The sequence below is a fragment of the Lucilia sericata genome, unplaced genomic scaffold (assembly GCF_015586225.1).
Source record: "Lucilia sericata isolate MDLA Ls3-8-SP2 unplaced genomic scaffold, ASM1558622v1 Contig000115F_arrow, whole genome shotgun sequence".
Classification (NCBI taxonomy): domain Eukaryota; kingdom Metazoa; phylum Arthropoda; class Insecta; order Diptera; family Calliphoridae; genus Lucilia; species Lucilia sericata.
The window spans coordinates 428,951-449,697 of record NW_023994147.1 but is presented as its reverse complement, the minus strand read 5'-3'; the positions used below and the strand labels follow the sequence as shown (position 1 = coordinate 449,697).

Genomic DNA, 20,747 nt, shown 5'->3' with positions numbered 1-20,747 from the left:
GCCTCCGGTAGGTTAGTGGTTAGTGTTCTAGTCTGGTAGACCGGAGGTGGTGGGTTCGATTCCCACCTGAGGCACTGGTTAAGGAGCGCACAACAGGCCCGATAGAGGCCTAAGTGTATTTCTTCGGATTTGATGTATATTCATCCTCCTTTCAAACTAACTAACTAACTAACTAACTAACTAACTAACTAACTAACTAACTAACTAACTAACTAACTAACTAACTAACTAACTAACTAACTAACTAACTAACTAACTAACTAACTAACTAACTAACTAACTAACTAACTAACTAACTAACTAACTAACTAACTAACTAACTAACTAACTAACTAACTAACTAACTAACTAACTAACTAACTAACTAACTAACTAACTAACTAACTAACTAACTAACTAACTAACTAACTAACTAACTAACTAACTAACTAACTAACTAACTAACTAACTAACTAACTAACTAACTAACTAACTAACTAACTAACTAACTAACTAACTAACTAACTAACTAACTAACTACCTAACTAACTAACTAACTAACTAACTAACTTACTAACTAACTAACTAACTAACTAAGTAACTAACTAACTAAGAAGTTTTGCAAAATTATATGAAAGTGTCAGTACAATTTCTTATTAAAGGTTTATATAGTACCTACTCATCGGATGAGAAACATACCCGGAGTACCCGACACTTTACCGCTATTCTCCTTTCCAATCTAAATTCTAACGAATGAAAACCAACAATTTATTATAATTTATCTTATAAATGTTTATTGACTATGTATAAATACAAAATTTTTATAATGTTTTTGCGTTTTTTAGTAACTATTCTTATTTATAACTTATTAAATTTTAATTAAACCGAAAAAACTTCGCTCACTTTTATCGCTTAAATATGGATTGCGACTCGAATGAAAATCACGGATATGAAGCTGATCATCGTTCTCCAGATTGATAAGACCACTTGTGTGACACGTATTGATAAGTGGAACATTGTTGCTAAAGGTGTTATGCAAACATTGCAGGAATGGTTTTTCTCTATGGAATATAGAGAAACCATTTTGCGGGTAATTATTTCTATAGCAAATTTGAGCATAGACAAAATAAAGACCGGGCTGTCGTACTCTTATAACACCGTTTTCAACATTAAAAAAGTGCTCAACACTCAATTCATTGCTGGCACTGGGTTTTCCAATATAAACATCACCCTTTTGGTCTAAGAAAAACAATTAAATAGATAATAAGTATGAATATTTTATTAAATATTTGTCACTTACTAGTTATTTGCATATCATGTTGGTGGTAGGGTACTGAGTGATTAATATGAAAATGTGCTGCCGGCTTAAATTCCAGTACATTTGTAGTTCTAGGAGTTACATGTTTAGCTGAAATTAAAGAATCACCTGAAATTTTTTATAAATACACAAAAGGATTATTGGGATGTTAAGGATAATGTAATGAGAAAGGAGGCAAGGTCTGGGATATGTCTTGCATTAAATGACCTACCATTTTTCAGCAAAGGAAATTTGCGTTTGCGATGGTTGTGAATTCTGAGAGGACTGCGATGTCTTTCGAAATTTTCACTAGCAACTATCGATTTAGGATAGCTACCTTTCAAAGATCTAAAAGAATATAATAAACCCTTAAAAAATCTACTGTTTTCATATTTAATCTATATAAGAAATAATACCTTAAAATATGTTGACGTTCGTGAGAGTCTTTTTCTTCAAAATTTTCATTATCGTAGACACTCACCGATCTGGTTTTTCTTTCACTATAATGAAAATCACAATTTAGAGGAAAATTTTAAAATCAGATTTTAATGATTCGCATACCCTTGATGTTTATTTTTGGAATCGTTGAATTTTTCAAAATCATCATATAAGTTATCATCGCCCAAGGAGTCAACACCATCGGTTTCTTCTTCGTCATCTTCAGTTTCTTGATAGTGTCGGAATTTATTCATAAGCTCTTCATAATCTTCGTAATCATCATCGTCATCATCCTCGTCTTCATCATCATCTCCACTCATATTTTCATGGTCATTATCATCGTCGTCGTCTGCATCGGGAAGTACATCATCAATTAGAGCATTGTTATTCTATTGAGAAAAATATAAATAAAAAAAAAACAGATAGATAAAAAATACAGACAATTTTTTTTTTTTTTTTGAGATCAATTAAGATTTATACACATGGATAATATCACTTTTATATAATTTATAAATGGTTTATATTCGAATATGTATAAAAAGTAATTTTTCAAACTATTTAGAATTGATTTTTATCACTATTAAAATAAAAATATTTTAAACAAAAAATGCGCATTATTGTGCCCTATAATTAAATTTTCAAATTTATACATTTATTACTTTGTGTGATACATTAAAAGCCTCTCCGATATAGAAGTAAATCAATGACTTAAACTTTTTTACTAAATCAGACTAAATGTGCCTTCGGTAGGTTAGTAGTAAGCGTTCTAGTCTGTGAGACCGGATATCATGGGTTATATTCCCACCAGGAGCACAAAAGGCTGGAGGCCCCCTTTCAAACTAACTAAATCTAACTGAATGCAAAACTTATAAAAAATCGTATAGTCTATAGATTGATATTGCCTATGAACTAATCTATTGGCTAGTCTAGGGTCTAGTATTTTTATCTATTGACGAATCTACTGATTATTCAATCTACTACAAATCTATTCAATGGGTTAGCCTATGAACTAGTCTATTAATTATATATATTTACTAGTCTACTGACAAGTCCATGAGCTTGGCTATTAACTAGTCAATACGTAGGTCTATGTACTAGCCTATGGAGTAATCTATGAAGTAGTCAATGTACTACTTAAGTAGTTTATAAAATAAACTAGTAAAAATGTAGAGTCGAGCATGGCCGACCATATCATATCCTACAGCAGTGAGTATGTAAACAATTGGGATTAATTTTAATAATAATAAACTTAAGTAGTTTAAATTCCGACATACTTTAACAATTTGTTGACAAGGGTCAAGGGTAAATATGGACCTACCCTACTACTATGTTGGGAGAGGGATTTACGTTTAAATAAAAGTTATTTAAATAAGTATTGCCGATTTTTGTGAAGATATGTGGGGGCTATGGATCGATATCAACCATTTTCAAAAGGCAAAGGAAAATTGCGGCCTGCGGACAAGTTCTACATGGACGCATAGAAGGACGAACATAACTTAATCGACTCTGAAAGAGATTCTGAGACGATTGGTATATTGTATGACCAATATTTTTGGGTGTTACAAACATCAGCACAAACTCTTAATACTCTCCCCACTAGTGGTGTATGATATGATATAGATGTTATCTACGCCAACTCCATGCCGCAGACTATATCATAAGCACGATGGGCGAATCAAAAATAACGGTAAAAATATACCTTTAATTCAATTTTGAAAATATAATGGTTAGAATATTATAGGAGAAAAAAATCTTGTCAAGATAACAATGTGTTAATTGCTTCACACAACAATATCATCTTACATTGTTTACAATGATCATTACAGAATTACGGGCGTGAATAAAGCTGCGGGTTTCTTTCTATAAATCATTTTAATTTCAAATCTCTGAAAAAGTAAATAACTATCAACCACAATAATATCGTTAATTGCAGCACGTGAACACTTTTTATAAGGGTTCGAAAAATTCATCTAGTGAAAATCTAACAAGTATTAATCTTTTTTAATAAACATGCACATATTAAGGCATATCTCATTCTTACTTATAGAAATAAAAACAAAACAAAAAAAAAAACATAAATTATTTTAATAATCACAACAATAGTACATTGTACATTTAATTAAAACAAACAATTTAATTTAATTGAGTGAATTGGAATTTATACGAGTGCTGTTTTCAGCACTTCTACAATGTATGTATATCAAACATATGCAAACTTTTGACAACAAGCAAATGAGGAAAAAAAGAACATTTTTTTAAAAGAAGAAAAATAAGAAAAAAGTTGGTTTGTGGATTATTTTCTTAAAGCTCACAGTGGCGCCAATGCCAATTTTAAGCTAATTAAACGACCATACCAAATGGCACTCACTACAATTCAAATTGTATTTAAAAAGTATTCTAGAATCTAGATGGTCATGTCTGGTCTTTTTGCCAATTGTATACATTTCTTTTTTTATATGATTTCATTTTTAAAAATATATAACATCATTTTGCAAATATTTTCTCTAGTTTTGTTCTATTCATTTATTTTTTTTTATATTTTTCAATTTTGGCGCTTTAATGTTTTTTATATAATTTTTATTTGTTTTGTATATTGAATTATTAACGTAATTATAGCAAAACAAAATTGTTTTCTTAAGTGTGAAATATTAATTATAATTCTTCTGGCAACGGTTATTTGACATGCTTACCTCCTCCTCTTTTTCGAAATCATTTAAGTCGTCCAGATATGTGAGACCCAAACGTTTGTGCAAATTGTCGATAACTCTATTTAAACTTTGAACTTCTGTTTGCAAGTTTGAAATGCGCGTTGTATTCCATATCTACAACATAATGAAATGAGAGAAAATAATTTATTACTTAATTAATTGTCTTAAAATAAAAAGCAACAAATAATTATCAATTCTTTTGAGAATGAAAATAAAATGGTACTTGTAGCATTCTTAATAAAAAAAAATAAAATACTTATCGATAATTAAGCTTGAAATCATTTTTTTTTTTTCGTTAAATCCTATAAGAAAGATCCAACAAATTGAAACATATTGAGATTAAGATGAAAGAAATTTTCCCAAGTTCAACTGAGAGCAACAAATTATTTATAATCAAAACTGGAATTAACCGTTATGCTAAAAAAATGCTGATGATATTTTATTTTGACTATCGGTGCAAATTTGAAAATAATCTGTAATCCACGATATAATAACACGATTTAAGAATCTATAGCAAATCGGACAGAAAAGTGATATTTTCCAATTTTAATGAAATTTATTACAAATATTACTGTTTGAAATCAATGGGTTTTTGATCGTCCAGTCGAAAGTTCAGTGTTATAGTTCAATGTCAAAAATATCAATGATCGCATTGTTAAATACTAAACAAATACGATCTTATCTAAGCTGAATTTTATATACCCACAATCAAATCATATGTTGTAAAGATTATGTAAATTTCGGAACATGGACTTAGACAGTTATTATTTTTTTTTTTTTTTTGAATTCTATCACAATGATAAACTTTTGGAAAGATTTATTAACATTTTCTGTAAGAGGGTTTAAAGGGGGGTGGGCCAACTATGAACCGTGTCTCATAAAATTCAGTATTTAGGTTACGGTTCATAAAGGTATTTTTTGTAACGAATTTCATCATTACACCGACATTTTAAACACCCTTTTCTAAAAAGGACCATATATAGGGGGTGGGGTTAATTATGGATCGTTCCTCATAGAACTTAGTAGAAAGATTTCGGTAAATAGAAAACTCTTTAATGTCAAATTTTACTGGTATACTGTCATGTTAAAGTAATTTATGAACGTTAAAGTCATTTTCTAAAGGGGACCTTATATGGAGTGTGGTGTCAATTATGGACCAATCGTCATAAATTTTGGTAGATTGTTTTCGGTATTAATAAATCTTGCTTATGTCGAATTTCACCACTATACTGTCATTTTTTAGCCAGTTATTTTTAAACAGTATTCCGGGCGGACATTTGTATGGGGCCAGGTGAAAACGCGAACAGATTTTGCCATTTTCAATACCAAACAACCCAATAAGAAGTATTAATGGAAAATTTCATCCCTCTAGCTTTTTCTATTCGGACTCTATCGTGCTTTTAACAGACGGGCGGACATAGCTAGATTGTCTTAGAATCTAATGAGGATCCAGAATATACATACATATGTCGAAGTTAGATCCAAGTATCTTGGAAGTGATATTATTCCGGAAATAACATTCCTGACTAACTCTGATTGGAAAATTCTTAGAAATTACGCCCAGGAAACTGAGTTTCTGAACATTGAAAAATAATACATTCAGTGATTTTTTTTTCATGAAAAGGAGCGCACAACAGGCCCGATAGTGCCCTAGGTGTATTTCTTCAGTTTTGATGTAGTAAACATCCTCCTATCAACCTAACCCAACCTAGACTAATATTTTGATGTATTTTAAACGGAATGTGATGGAGGGGAAAAAAGAACAAGGCATGATATTAATTGTATTCCCTCAAATTGGTCATTAAATTACTGAATGGACTTTCTGTAGCTCCAAAAGTTCAAGTATAATTAGTATAGGTTAAAAAAAGTAGTATCGATATAGAATACTATACTAACAATAAAATTATCATTCTCAATACAGAAATAATTACACTTTTGATCTGAATGCAATTCTGTAACAGGCCTGATCAATTCACATTAGAAAAATATAAAAAATTAGGAAAAATAATTGGAAATTTCCGATAAAAACCTATGATCTAACTGTTTTTAATTGATTAAACATTTAGAAACGGAAGTGTAGATTTCATTTCTTAATGTTTGTAATTTAAGTGTAAAGTCAAACACACAGATACTATAGGAACTTATACATGCATGCAGTACTACTTACCGTAATGCCCAGTAATGCTGCTGTTAAAATAACTGTAATCACACTTGCGGTAATTGCAAGGAAGTAGCAACTACGACGATGATGTGATGCTGATGCACTTGAATCTGTTGTCACATAGTTTTCAGCACTTGTGGGTGTTATGAATGGTTTGAGTGTCTCGGCCGTCATGCTTCTTACTACTCGTTGTCTTGATTTAAGTTTGAATTTACTTTTTTCTCGTTTTGCTTTTAATTGACGACTTTTTTAACAAAATAAATTGTATAAAAATGCTGAATATCACTATCACTATTTATTTTGTTTAAATTGTAAGTTTTTTTTTGTAAAATATTAATCTTTGGAATTATATATGATTTTCTTTGGTTGTTTGCTTTTGTTATTGTTTATCAAGTGTTATATACTTAAGGATCTGTAACCAAAACTTTAATAATAGTTCTATTTGAGAGTTATTTTTGTAATTTTCTTAGTATGATCATTCACTTTGCCCTAGACGATGAGATAAAATAAACTGAGAAACAAAACAAATAAATGTTTGTTGCAAAAACAAGTTCTTATTTTTCGTTTTTCTTATCACACAAATAACAACAATAGCGCAAAAGGAAATCAAGTATATACTTTTATATATTTTTTGTTATTTTTTTACGATCAGTATATAAATATAAATATTTATTTTATACAAAAGTCTCTCAAAAGACAACTTGCAGGAACTCACACTGACACTCACAAACACTTGTTTATTGTGCAAAAAGATTGCAGAGAATCAGAGATCGATCGTGCAGACAGGAATATTTGTTTATCACTGAAATCTTTTTATATGTACTATATTTAAGTAATGATGATAATTATTTTTATTATTGTTTTTTATTTTTTATAATCTAAAAATACTAAAAGATTTTTTTAAAAATAAATCATAATTCTAATATTCGGTAGTATTCTCTTTAATGATCATTTAGGTTTCACAATATTAAACATACGCACATGCTACAACAAATTATTAATTATCATGATGATGATCTTCATCGACGTTGGCGATAGTGTGCCTATAGTGCTTTTGTGGTGGCGTTATCGTATCTATGGTTTGGTTGATATAATTTTAAGCATTTAAGAAGATTTAGTTAGAAAGATCGTTTCTTTAGTTCTTTTTTTCTTTTAATTATTGTTATACAATTTTCTTATGGCTGTTTTTATGAGATAGATGATGTCCGTTCATTCTTATGGCTCGCTCGCAACTGAAGTGAATTTCCTTTTGCTGCCATTATATTGTTGCTCATTGAGACGACAACTGCTGTTTCCATTGTTGTCGTTTCTTTATGTTGTTTTCTCGTTTTAGCACTAGTCCGAAACTGTTGTGTAGTGGTGGAACTATACATAAGTTCTCATTGTTTCATACTAGTACTAAGTAGCAACTTTGTGTTAAAATTAAATTCTGAATGAGTTTTGTTCGAAAGAATTTCAAAGATCTCTGTGATCATACACTTACATATACATACATATACTTAGTATACCCTACAGCTACAAGAACAACAAAACCAAGACAAATGTATAGATGGATGTGTGTATAAATATAGAGGTTGGCTAGGCAGGCCGGCATCAGGCATCATGTCGCATGGTTGGATTTTATTTATTGCTCGTTTATGCTAGTGAATCTTCATCTCCGTTTAGTGGTTTTGCTCAAAGCAAAATAAACAGTAGCAAAATTGTTGCTACTCATCATTATCATCATCATCACCATCAGACAAACTGTGAGCGACGTATGATGAGGAAAATTATGATGTTTATGTTGCTATATGTGGGCAATCTGAAAAGTAATTAAAAAAACCCTTTAATTTTGCTTTTATTTTTAATAGCGATTTTCGCTTAGAAATTCTCACAATTTTTTATAAAAATTTAATATTTTTCTGATAAATATAAGTAACCAGCGATACCATTAACAGAATTGATAACGAAAATACTTGATTTAAGTACGGTTATACGAAGTTCAAAAACCTTAATTTAAGCTCTCTTTAAGTCCTTATTTCAGAAATATGAGTAACTAGCGATATTATTCATTAACAGAATTGATAACGATAGTACTTGATTCAAACACGGATCTATTAAGTTCAAAAACCTTAATATAAGGTCTATTTAAGCCCTAATGGAATTAAAGTTATTTCAGAAAGTTAAGGGTGGTCCAATTACTAGTATCTAGTGAATTATTTTTATTGAGGTAGATCCTTAATTAATGTGAGCTTTCGCAATACCGAAATTTCTTGCAAATACTTTAGTCAATATTTTTGTTATAGAGCGTAACATTTTAATCTATATTTTAATATATTTATGTTAACGAATTATCTGATGCTAATACTGCTCCTGTATCAGTTACAATTTTAAACCAAAGATACTGCTTGCATAAAAATTGTTATTTTTAAATACTTTAATATTTTCTTTTTATTTATATTTAATAACATTCAAAAATAGAATTGAGAGAATCTTTAAAGTCTGAATAATTAAATTAACAATAATCATATAAGACAGACTACAAAAATTAACAAAAAATATATATAAAAATCATTTTGTGATAATGTACATACATATGTATGTCTCTGTTTATTTCTTTGTTTCTGTTTTTTTTTCAATTATTTTCGAAAATCAAAATTCCAAAAGAAACTTTGTCGCAATTAATGTGAAAAACATTTGTCTTTGACAACATTCAATTGATAACAGCGTTTCTGTTTTGAAATTATCTCTGTAAAAAAAATCCATAAACCTATTTTAAAGCTTTAAATAATACTCCTGCTGCACATTAAAAAAACACAAAAAAACCCTAGAGATAAACTATATAAAATTTGTAGAAAATAAGCATTTTTTAAAATTTAGTTTAATTGAACCATTGAACTTGAGTACATTAAATAGTCGGTATGTTAAGTTAACTTTGAAGTTTGACACAAGGAAATTATTTACTAAAAGCTTGGTTACACGGTTACACTTTACGATCCAATATAAGGCAATCATTAGTATCTTACTTAAATATGTAGACCTTCTTATTTGTGACCGATTTTTAATGGTAGTTAAAAAATTTGATAACATATATTTGGTTTCATTGACATTTTAAATAAAATTGTTAAAGCTAAAATACATTTTGTTGATCGGGGAATATATATTGTGTATTATATAAATCAAGCTTAATTTTTCCAGAAAGTTGAAAATGAGTTCGGCTTATTATCACATTGAATATACTATGTATATGATGTCATTTGTCGTATTACTGTGATGAATTGAATCAAATGTACACATACATTTTAAACTATACATAATTTAATAATAATTGAATTAAAATACTGATTAAAAAATTATGAAATTCTTAGAACTTTAAACATACATACAAGCATACATATTCATATATGAAAATCATTAGTTTTGTCTTTAACTATAAATTAAATTCAAAACCGTCGATGAATCAAATATTATTATAAACTTTTAAAAGTTTTTTTTTTTTTAAATACAAATACTTATGTATTATTTTGAATGGATATGATTAGAAAAATATGGTGACAAATTGTCTGGTATTATAATATATATTGTTATCGGTTAATACACTTTAAAAATTATTTACAAGAACTTTTGCATGGCTTCCAATGGTATAGTTTTTTTCATTCTTACAGATCTAAACTTTTAAAATTATTTGTGCCTTACAGAAACCTTTATCCAGAATATGTATATATGTAGTAGAGTATATAGCTCAAAATATAGCAGAGTCCGTAGTCCAGTCTATAGCCCAAGTCTATAGTCCAGACTATAGCTGAGCCTATAGCTGAGTCTATAGTCCAGACTATAGCCGAGTCCAGACTATAGCCGAGTCTATAGTCCAGACTATAGCCGAGTCTATAGTCCAGACTATAGCCGAGTCTATAGTCCAGACTATAGCCGAGTCTATAGTCCAGACTATAGCCGAGTTTATAGTCCAGACTATAGCCGTGTCTATAGTGCGGACTATAGCCTAATCTATAGTCCAGACTATAGGCTAATCTATACTCCAGACTAGACTAATCTATACTCCAGACTATAGACTAATCTATAGTCCAGACTATAGGCTAATCTATAGGCCAGACTATAGGCTAATCTATAGTCCAGACTATAGCCAATTCTAGTCCAGACTATAGCCAGAGTATAATCCAGACTATACCCAAGTTTATAATCCAGATTATAGCGAAATCTATAGTCGAGACTATAGCAGAGTCTATAGTACAGACCATAGCAGAGTCTATAGTCCAAACTGTGGCAGAATATTGTCCAGATTACAGCCAAGTCTAAAGTCCTTATTATGTCCGAGTTTAAAATGCAGACTATGCTAAGTCTATAGTTCAAACCGTAGCAGAGTCTATAGTCCAGATCAAAGCAGAGTCTATAGTCGATACTATTAGTCTAAACCACCGAATCTATAGATCAGATTATAGCAGAGTCTATAATACAGATTGTAGCATATTATATAATCCAGGTTATAGCAAGTCTATAGTCCAGAGTCGGAGAAATCGTGGACTGATAATGCCCATTTTAAATACCAAGCCTTATCAAAATGACAGACGGATATACCAAGATCTTCGTGTCAAGAAGCACCTTGAGAATATATACTTTTGTGAGTTTTCGGCGAATATTTCGATTTGATGTAAACGGAGTTACAAAATCATATTGATGAGTATAAAAATTGAAAATGTTTCTAATTCATTTCAGTGTATTATAAACTTTTTCCAACTTTCATAAACACACTCGGCATTGTAAATGTAAATCTAGAATAAATAAAATGCAGTTGTTTTGAATGTCTCAAATTTCATATAAACATTTAGTTTATTTTAATCTTTTGTTACAATTTCTTTGTAAATCAATGCATTTCAGCTAATTGCCCTCTTTGACTATTATAAGCAGGGACGTTCAAATAGATTTCGGTTAGTAATTATCAGCTATATTATGTTCATTCCATACACACATTTCGATCACAATATGTATGAATGTATTTATGTTTATCTTACGAATACCAGAGTACTAAATAGTCTTATCCATAGCAAATACATTCATGTCATTAGACTAGACTTTATGCGTAATTAGTTTGGTATTTTGTTTAAAACTCGCTCCCATTCATACATTTAACACTTAATTGATGTATCTGTGTGTACGTGCGGATATACAATTTTTCCTTTGGGTAATTTTCAATTTATTTTTTGGCGACAGGTAGATTTTAGTTTTTTGCCTTTAGACTCATAGTCATATTTCCAAAAAATCGCACCTTAAATTAATGTAGGTGCATGTAAGAGATTTTCCCAAATGTAAACATATTGATTTTTTCATTCATAAAAGTCCTAATATCCGATCTTCAATAACAAATAAAGAGAGAGCTAATTTTTCCTTACTCAAAATAACATGTATATGATATTGCTTCGGGTTTTTCTAAAAAATATAGTCACATATTCATCATCTCCTTTTATAAAATATACAATATACATTCATATTGTATGTTAAAACCTTACAAATGCTCATTATATGCCTTATATAACTATAATGAAATACCTCATAACACTTTTTAATATTTGTTTCAATCGTAACCGTAACGAAGTAATTCACAGTGATAAATTAAATTTAAAAAAAATTTAAAGTGATGGCGGTTTTTGAACACCTTTCTATCTAAAAATATCGTTTCTTAGTGATCACAGATCAAGCTTATTTTCTTAAAAAGCTGTTATTTATTAAGTTATAAGTAATTTTAGTTTTCTCCTCTTATACATACAAAAAAAAAAACAAGATTATTTTCTCAAAAAACCGTTATTTACAAAATTATACGCGATTAAAATTTTATTACTTTTTCATGAAAACAAATTGAAAGTGATGAAGGATTATGCTCATTTTCTCCAAATTAAATATTTACAAAGAAATAAACGATTTTAGTTTTGCAATCAATTTCATAAAAAATATCGATTTTTGAAGTGATTACAGATTAAGCTTATTTCCTTTAAAAACGCAGTATTTGCGAAGTTACGAGCGATTTTAGTTTTATAATCAATTTCATACAAAATATAGATTTTTGAAGTGATCACAGATTAAGCTTATTTTCTTTAAAAACGCAGTATTTAAGAAGTTACAAGCGATTTTAGTTTTGCAATCAATTTCATACAAAATATCGATTTTTGAAGTGATCACAGATTAAGCTTATTTTCTTTAAAAACGCAGTATTTACGAAGTTACAAGCAATTTTAGTTTCGGAAACAATTTCATACAAAATATAGATTTTTGAAAAATTTGGAAGTGATCACAGATTAAGCTTATTTTCTTTAAAAACGCAGTATTTAAGAAGTTACAAGCGATTTCAGTTTTGCAATCAATTTCATACAAAATATCGATTTTTGAAGTGATCCCAGATTAAGCTTATTTTCTTTAAAAACGCAGTATTTACGAAGTTACAAGCGATTTTAGTTTTGCAATCAATTTCATACAAAATATCGATTTTTGAAGTGATCACAGATTAAGCTTATTTTCTTTAAAAACGCAGTATTTAAGAAGTTACAAGCGATTTTAGTTTTGCAATCAATTTCATACAAAATATCGATTTTTGAAGTGATCACAGATTAAGCTTATTTTCTTTAAAAACGCAGTATTTACGAAGTTACAAGCGATTTTAGTTTTTCAATCAATTTCATACAAAATATCGATTTTTGAAGTGATCACAGATTAAGCTTATTTTCTTTAAAAACGCAGTATTTAAGAAGTTACAAGCAATTTTAGTTTCGCAATCAATTTCATAAAAAATATCGATTTTTGAAAAATTTGGAAGTGATCACAGATTAAGCTTATTTTCTTTAAAAACGCAGTATTTACGAAGTTACAAGCAATTTTAGTTTTGTAATCAATTTCATACAAAACATCTATTTTTGAGGTGATCACAGATTAAGCTTATTTTCTTTAAAAAAAATATCGATTTTTGAAGTGATCACAGATTAAGCTTATTTTCTTTAAAAACGCAGTATTTACGAAGTTACAAGCAATTTTAGTTTCGCAAACAATTTCATACAAAATATAGATTTTTGAAAAATTTGGAAGTGATGACAGATTAAGCTTATTTTCTTTAAAAACGCACTATTTAAGAAGTTACAAGCGATTTTAGTTTTGCAATCAATTTCATACAAAATATCGATTTTTGAAGTGATCACAGATTAAGCTTATTTTCTTTAAAAACGCAGTATTTACGAAGTTACAAGCGATTTTAGTTTTGCAATCAATTTCATACAAAATATCAATTTTTGAAGTGATCACAGATTAAGCTTATTTTCTTTAAAAACGCAGTATTTAAGAAGTTACAAGCGATTTTAGTTTTGCAATCAATTTCATACAAAATATCGATTTTTGAAGTGATCACAGATTAAGCTTATTTTCTTTAAAAACGCAGTATTTACGAAGTTACAAGCGATTTTAGTTTTGCAATCAATTTCATACAAAATATCGATTTTTGAAGTGATCACAGATTAAGCTTATTTTCTTTAAAAACGCAGTATTTACGAAGTTACAAGCGATTTTAGTTTTGCAATCAATTTCATACAAAATATCGATTTTTGAAGTGATCACAGATTAAGCTTATTTTCTTTAAAAACGCAGTATTTACGAAGTTACAAGCGATTTTAGTTTTGCAATCAATTTCATACAAAATATCGATTTTTGAAGTGATCACAGATTAAGCTTATTTTCTTTAAAAACGCAGTATTTACGAAGTTACAAGCAATTTTAGTTTCGCAAACAATTTCATACAAAATATCGATTTTTGAAGTGATCACAGATTAAGCTTATTTTCTTTAAAAACGCAGTATTTACGAAGTTACAAGCGATTTTAGTTTTGCAATGAATTTCATACAAAACATCTATTTTTGAAGTGATCACAGATTAAGCTTATTTTCTTTAAAAACGCAGTATTTACGAAGTTACAAGCGATTTTAGTTTTGTAATCAATTTCATACAAAATATCGATTTTTGAAGTGATCACAGATTAAGCTTATTTTCTTTAAAAACGCAGTATTTACGAAGTTACATGCGATTTTAATTTTGTAATCAATTTCATACAAAACATCTATTTTTGAAGTGATCACAGATTAAGCTTATTTTCTTTAAAAGCGCAGTATTTACGAAGATACAAGCGATTTTAGTTTTGCAATCAATTTCATACAAAATATCGATTTTTGAAGTGATCACAGATTAAGCTTATTTTCTTTAAAAACGCAGTATTTACGAAGTTACAAGCGATTTTAGTTTTGCAATCAATTTCATACAAAATATCGATTTTTGAAGTGATCACAGATAAAGCTTATTTTCTTTAAAAACGCAGTAATTACGAAGTTACAAGCGATTTTAGTTTTGCAATGAATTTCATACAAAACATCTATTTTTGTGATCACAGATTAAGCTTATTTTCTTTAAAAACGCAATATTTAAGAAGTTACAAGCGATTTTAGTTTTGCAACCAATTTCATACAAAATATCGATTTTTGAAGTGATCACAGATTATTTTCTTTAAAAACGCAGTATTTACGAAGTTACAAGCGATTTTAGTTTTGTAATCAATTTCATACAAAACATCTATTTTTGAAGTGATCACAGATTAAGCTTATTTTCTTTAAAAAAAATATCGATTTTTGAAGTGATCACAGATTAAGCTTATTTTCTTTAAAAACGCAGTATTTAAGAAGTTACAAGCGATTTTAGTTTTGCAATCAATTTCATACAAAATATCGATTTTTGAAGTGATCACAGATTAAGCTTATTTTCTTTATAAACGCAGTATTTACGAAGTTACAAGCGATTTTAGTTTTGTAATCAATTTCATACAAAATATCGATTTTTGAAAAATTTGGAAGTGATCACAAATTAAGCTTATTTTCTTTAAAAACGCAGTATTTACGAAGTTACAAGCGATTTTAGTTTTGTAATCAATTTCATTCAAAATATCGGTTTTTGAAAAATTTGGAAGTGATCACAGATTTCATACAGAATATCTATTTTTGAAGTGATCTTAAAAAACGCAGCATTTACGAAGTTATAAGCGATTTTAGTTTTATAATCATTTTTATATAAAATATCGATTTTTGAAAAATTTGGAAGTGATCACAGATTAAGCTTATTTTCTTTAAAAACGCAGCATTTACGAAGTTATAAGCGATTTTAGTTTTATAATCAATTTTATACAAAATATCGATTTTTGAAAAATTTGGAAGTGATCACAGATTAAGCTTATTTTCTTTAAAAACGCAGCATTTACGAAGTTATAAGCGATTTTAGTTTTATAATCAATTTTATACAAAATATCGATTTTTGAAAAATTTGGAAGTGATCACAGATTAAGCTTATTTTCTTTAAAAACGCAGTATTTACGAAGTTACAAGCGATTTTAGTTTTGCAATCAATTTTATACAAAATATCGATTTTTGAAAAAATTGGGTATGATCACGGATTGATCTTATTTCCTCATTAAACCCGTTATTTACAAATGATAAGCGAATTTAGTTTTGACCACTCTTAAAGTGAAAAATAACAATGTCTGGTAAAAACCTGCAAACATGACAATTTTAAAATTTTCTTGTTTCATTGATCCTATTTTTATAAATTGTTGTCCTGATGATGGATTAAATTGTTTTTAACTACAAAGTAGATTCAAATACATATGTATTTAAATGTTAATACTTTATTATTCACAATAATGAGTATTCGATTGGCCTTCAAAAAAAATATGGCAGCCCCTTTTCACCATATGTTGTATTTTTGACATGTCATTTGACCGACTCAATTTTTCACTGAGTGTGGCATCATTCTCCGGTTATTTTTTAATTAGTTGGCAGAAAAAATGAGGGTACTTGGGAATATATTTTTAGTTTTATTAATTAAATTATTAAGTTTAATTGGAAATGTAGAATTAAATGAAGTAATAGGATGTGGTGGTTTCATTAAAAGCCACGCCGATATAGATTTCTCCAAAGTAGAAGTGAAACTGTAAGTATTTCAACAAGAAAGAAAAGGGCATATGATTTGTCCGCTTTTTCTGTAATAAAGGTAAACCTTAGATAAGACAGAAAAAGCAAAATACCTCAATGTTAAAAGGTGTGAAAGCATGAGACAATAACCTAGATTTAGCTACTTTATCTGGAAGAACAATTTTATAATCTAACATTTATTTTAGATTAACAAAGCAGGGAGCTTTGAAAGATAAAACCGATTGTTCACCCTCAAATGGTTATTATTTCCTGCCTATCTATGATAAGGGCGAATATTTGTTAAAGATTTCCCCTCCTCCCGGTTGGAGTTTTGAGCCTGAAGAAGTGAAATTAAATTTCAACGGTCAAACTGACATTTGCAGTTTGGGCAAAGATGTTAATTTTGTTTTCAAAGGTTTTGGTATTACCGGTAAAGTGGCTTTAGGAAGCGGTGGTGCAAAGGGTGTTAAAGTTGAATTGAAATCTGAAGATGGCAAAGATGTTAGAGAAACAACTACGGATGTTAATGGTATATTTTCATTTACTCCCATTATACCCGGAAAATATCTTGTTAAAGCTACTCATGACCAATGGTATTTCGAAAAGGCTGAATATACCGTTGTAGTCGAGGGTGGTAATACTGTTTTACCCGAAAACTCCTTAGTTGTTTCTGGATTTGATGTTACTGGCCGTTTCGAAACATCCGGACAATTAAATTCTGGAGTAGGCATAGCATTGTTTGAAAGTAAATCGGTAAGTGAAGAAAGTCGGTTAAAACTTTATTTTTTTTTTAATTGTTTACTTTTTAAGAATTCCTCGCCTTTGAGATGCAGCAAAAAAGAACTTAAAAACTCTGTAACCAATACTGTAGCCAACTACAAAGATTCACCTGCTTGTTATGCTCTTGTAGACAAAAATGGAGATTATATATTTAAAGATGTAGCTCCTGGAAAGTATTTGTTACAACCAGTCATTGAGGATGTCAATTTAAAGTTGAACCTTAAACCCTCCTATGTTGAATTTGAAGTAACCAAAGATACTTTAGATTTAAAACAAGAATTTAAGGTAAAGTTGTTGATATTAATTATAAAATACATACAAGAGGGTTAATATTTTTTTCTTTGTTTATTTCACACAAAAAGATAACTGGTTTTAGTGTTAATGGACAAGTATTAGACGGACCACAAGGTTCTCCAATTTCTAAAGCTATTGTAAAATTAAATGGACAAAAAGAAGTGGTTACCGATAATAAAGGCTTCTTCGTACTAGACAGTGTTAATGCCGGCACGTACACTTTACAAGTACAAGCTGACAAATATGAATTTGCTGAACAACGCGTTAAATTACAACTAACTGTACCCTCTTTACCAGCTACAGTACCCTCAGCATATGAAGTCTGTGGTAAAGTAGTGGCCAAAAAATCCTATAAAGTTGGCATTACTAAACAGGGTTCCACATTTCACACAACCGCCAATACCGATGCCGAATCTGGAGTATGGTGTGCTTATTTACCCAGTGGCAAATTTAGCATTGAAGTTTTGACCACAGATAGCGATAAGTCAAATGGTGTACAATTTTTCCCCGTACAACAAACGATTGAAGTGATCTCTCAGCCTTTAAAGGATATAGTTTTTTCACAACTCAGAGCCACCTTACAAGGCAAATTGCGTTGTTTGCCAGATGCCCCGTTAGCTGCTTGTTTGAAGACTGAAGTTACTTTACACAACTTGGATGCCAATGGTCAATTAACTGGTCAAAAGCAAACAACTACAGCTGAAGGTAATTAAAGAATTGTATAAAATATTAAACAATTTAAAATATTTTTTTAACGTTTAGATGGAAAGTACAGCTTTAAAAATGTTTTGCCCGGGCCTTACGAAATCACTGTACCACAATCTAATTTATGTTTCGATTCTACACGCGTACTTATTAATGTGGCTTCTGCTTCTGAAACCGCTCCTGATTTTGTACAACACGGTTATGAAGTCAACATTATATCCAGTCATAGGGCTATAGTAAGTACTAATAAAATTTAATACAAAAATGTTGCTTAAACATATTTTATTGTTTATTATAGATGAAATACTCCCATAGCTCTGCTAGTAGCTCGGACTCATTTAAACTACTTTCTGGAGTTAATACCTTCTGTGTACCAAAATTCGGTTCTTACAAGATTAAATTAGAAGGCTGTCATTTGTATAACGATAATGAATTACCCTCAACTTTCGATACTTCAAATACTAATCCCATTATTATTAATGCCAAAGCCCATAAAGTGGGAGTACGTGTTTTATCACCCGATTCTAGTGTCGACTCTTTGCAGCTAACAGTTGAGTCAACAACTTTGGGCAAACAAGTTGTTAAACCTATTGCGGAATCCCATAAAGTAGATGGCAAATATGCTTATCGTTTTGAGACCCACTTGAAGCCTGAAGAAGTTTTACGCATTACCCCCAAAAGTGATATTTTACTATTCGAACCAACAACCAAGGAAATTGTTGGTACCAATGATTGTGTTGATGTTGCATTTAATTTCATCGCCTCAGAAGGTTTGATTTTGCGCGGCAAGGTTGTTCCTGCCATTAAAGATGCCAAGATCACTTTATCTTTTCCCAAAAATCCTGAATTAACATCTGAGACTAGCTTAACTTCGGCTAGTGGTGAATTTAAATTCGGTCCTATTAAAGATAGTTTGTATTACGAACTTAAAGGCGAAAAAGAATCCTATGTATTCTCCGACTATAATCCCTCAACTAATTCCTTTAGTGTCCACAAATTGTGCGAAATTATTGTTAAGGTTGTCGATGAATCGAACAAAGGTTTAGCTGGTGTTTTGGTCTCATTGAGTGGTTCAGAAAGTTATCGCAAAAATTTAATCACTTCTGATGATGGCTCCATTAACTTCCATTCCTTGTCGCCTTCACAATACTTCTTAAGGCCCATGTTGAAAGAATTTAAATTTGAACCAAATTCTAAAATGATTGACTTGAAGGATGGTGAAACAGTTGAAATCAAAATGATGTAAGTTAAAAATTGTATTTTTTGTACAATATAAAGACACCTTTATGTTTTATTTCAGTGGCAAACGTGTGGCTTATTCTGCCTTTGGTACTGTTACTTCTCTAAACGGCGAACCTTTTGCTCAGGTCAATATTGAAGCTACAGCAAGTGAAAAATGTTCACATCACCAAGAGGAGGCCACCACAGAAAATAATGGCAAATATCGTTTGAGAGGCTTAAATCCTGGTTGTGACTACACCATACGCGTCAAGGATGCTGGAGTTGCTGGAAATAATGTTGATCGTTCCATACCAGTACAACGCGTTGTGGAAATTGCCAATGAAGATGTACAAAATGTTAATTTCTTGGCCATTTCTCCTATCAATTTTGTCGATGTTACTGTCCGTGTTACTGCTGCTTCTAATGATTTCTACAAAACTTTACGTTTGGTTATGTACCGCAAGGGTTCCTATGATTCTCCTATTTATTCACAGCGCTTGGAAACACCACTCAATCCCAAAGCACGTTACAATCCAGGCATTATGGTATTTTTGCCCCGCATACCTTTGGATGGCAAAACCTACATTGTGGAATTGAGATCATCGCTCTCGGACAAAACCTATACATACACTGTACCCACCCAACAGTTTGTGGCTGATACCGGTTCTGTTTTTGTTGAATTAGACTTTACACCCGAAGTAAAATCTTACGAAACCGATCTTAATCAAAATTCCATCTCCGCCTTGATACTGGTGGCTTTAGTTTCCATAGCATTTTTCAAACAAGACATAGCTGTGGGTTTTCTAGATTTTGTTTGGACGAAAATCAGTGCAATTGCCGACGATTTCGCACAAAAACAGAAAAATCAAGCTAAAAACAATGTCCGTAAAGTAGAACCAATTAATCAAAAAGAAATCGAACAAATGGCCGAGCAAATAAATAACATCAAAAAGAAGAAGACTAAAAAAATCTAAAGAAAATAAAAATTTAACTTAAAATCTCTTGATATTCGAGAGATTTGAAAACGAGAGTAAATAATTGTTAATTAAGAAGATTTCAAGGATTTTTTTTAAGATTTATTTAATAAAAAAAAAAACATTTCTGTCTTGTGGGTATTTTTTAACAATATTTAGAACATTAAAAATTAATTTAAAATAAATAAATAAATAGAAAAATATTTAAACATA

General features: G+C 29.9%; 2 protein-coding genes across 5 annotated transcripts; one reads left to right on the top strand and one right to left on the bottom strand.

Moving 5' to 3' along the window:
- Window positions 1–752: 752 nt before the first annotated feature.
- On the bottom strand, window positions 753–7,856 carry LOC119600470 (protein eiger). Of its 3 annotated transcripts, XM_037950711.1 has the most exons (8): window positions 7,565–7,856; window positions 6,590–6,995; window positions 4,405–4,536; window positions 1,838–2,103; window positions 1,693–1,776; window positions 1,509–1,624; window positions 1,280–1,405; window positions 753–1,218 (listed from the first exon to the last, which is right to left on the bottom strand). In XM_037950711.1, exons 2-8 carry the CDS (start codon window positions 6,755–6,757, stop codon window positions 848–850), a joined length of 1,263 nt encoding a protein of 420 aa, XP_037806639.1. In that variant the 5' UTR covers window positions 6,758–6,995; window positions 7,565–7,856; the 3' UTR covers window positions 753–847. The 3 variants fall into 3 exon arrangements, with proteins under 3 accessions (XP_037806639.1, XP_037806638.1, XP_037806640.1); XM_037950710.1 differs by lacking the exon at window positions 7,565–7,856 and having other exon boundaries at window positions 6,590–7,003; XM_037950712.1 differs by lacking the exon at window positions 7,565–7,856 and having other exon boundaries at window positions 1,280–1,387; window positions 6,590–7,003.
- An 8,521-nt stretch (window positions 7,857–16,377) lies between these two features.
- LOC119600450 (nodal modulator 1) lies at window positions 16,378–20,656 on the top strand. 2 transcript variants are annotated; one of them, XM_037950662.1, is made up of 7 exons: window positions 16,378–16,579; window positions 16,767–17,313; window positions 17,371–17,625; window positions 17,703–18,339; window positions 18,397–18,575; window positions 18,638–19,581; window positions 19,640–20,656. In XM_037950662.1, the coding sequence occupies exons 1-7, from the start codon at window positions 16,434–16,436 to the stop codon at window positions 20,532–20,534; spliced, it is 3,603 nt and encodes a 1,200-aa protein (XP_037806590.1). In that variant the 5' UTR covers window positions 16,378–16,433; the 3' UTR covers window positions 20,535–20,656. The 2 variants fall into 2 exon arrangements, with proteins under 2 accessions (XP_037806590.1, XP_037806589.1); XM_037950661.1 differs by having other exon boundaries at window positions 16,767–17,625.
- Window positions 20,657–20,747: the final 91 nt, after the last annotated feature.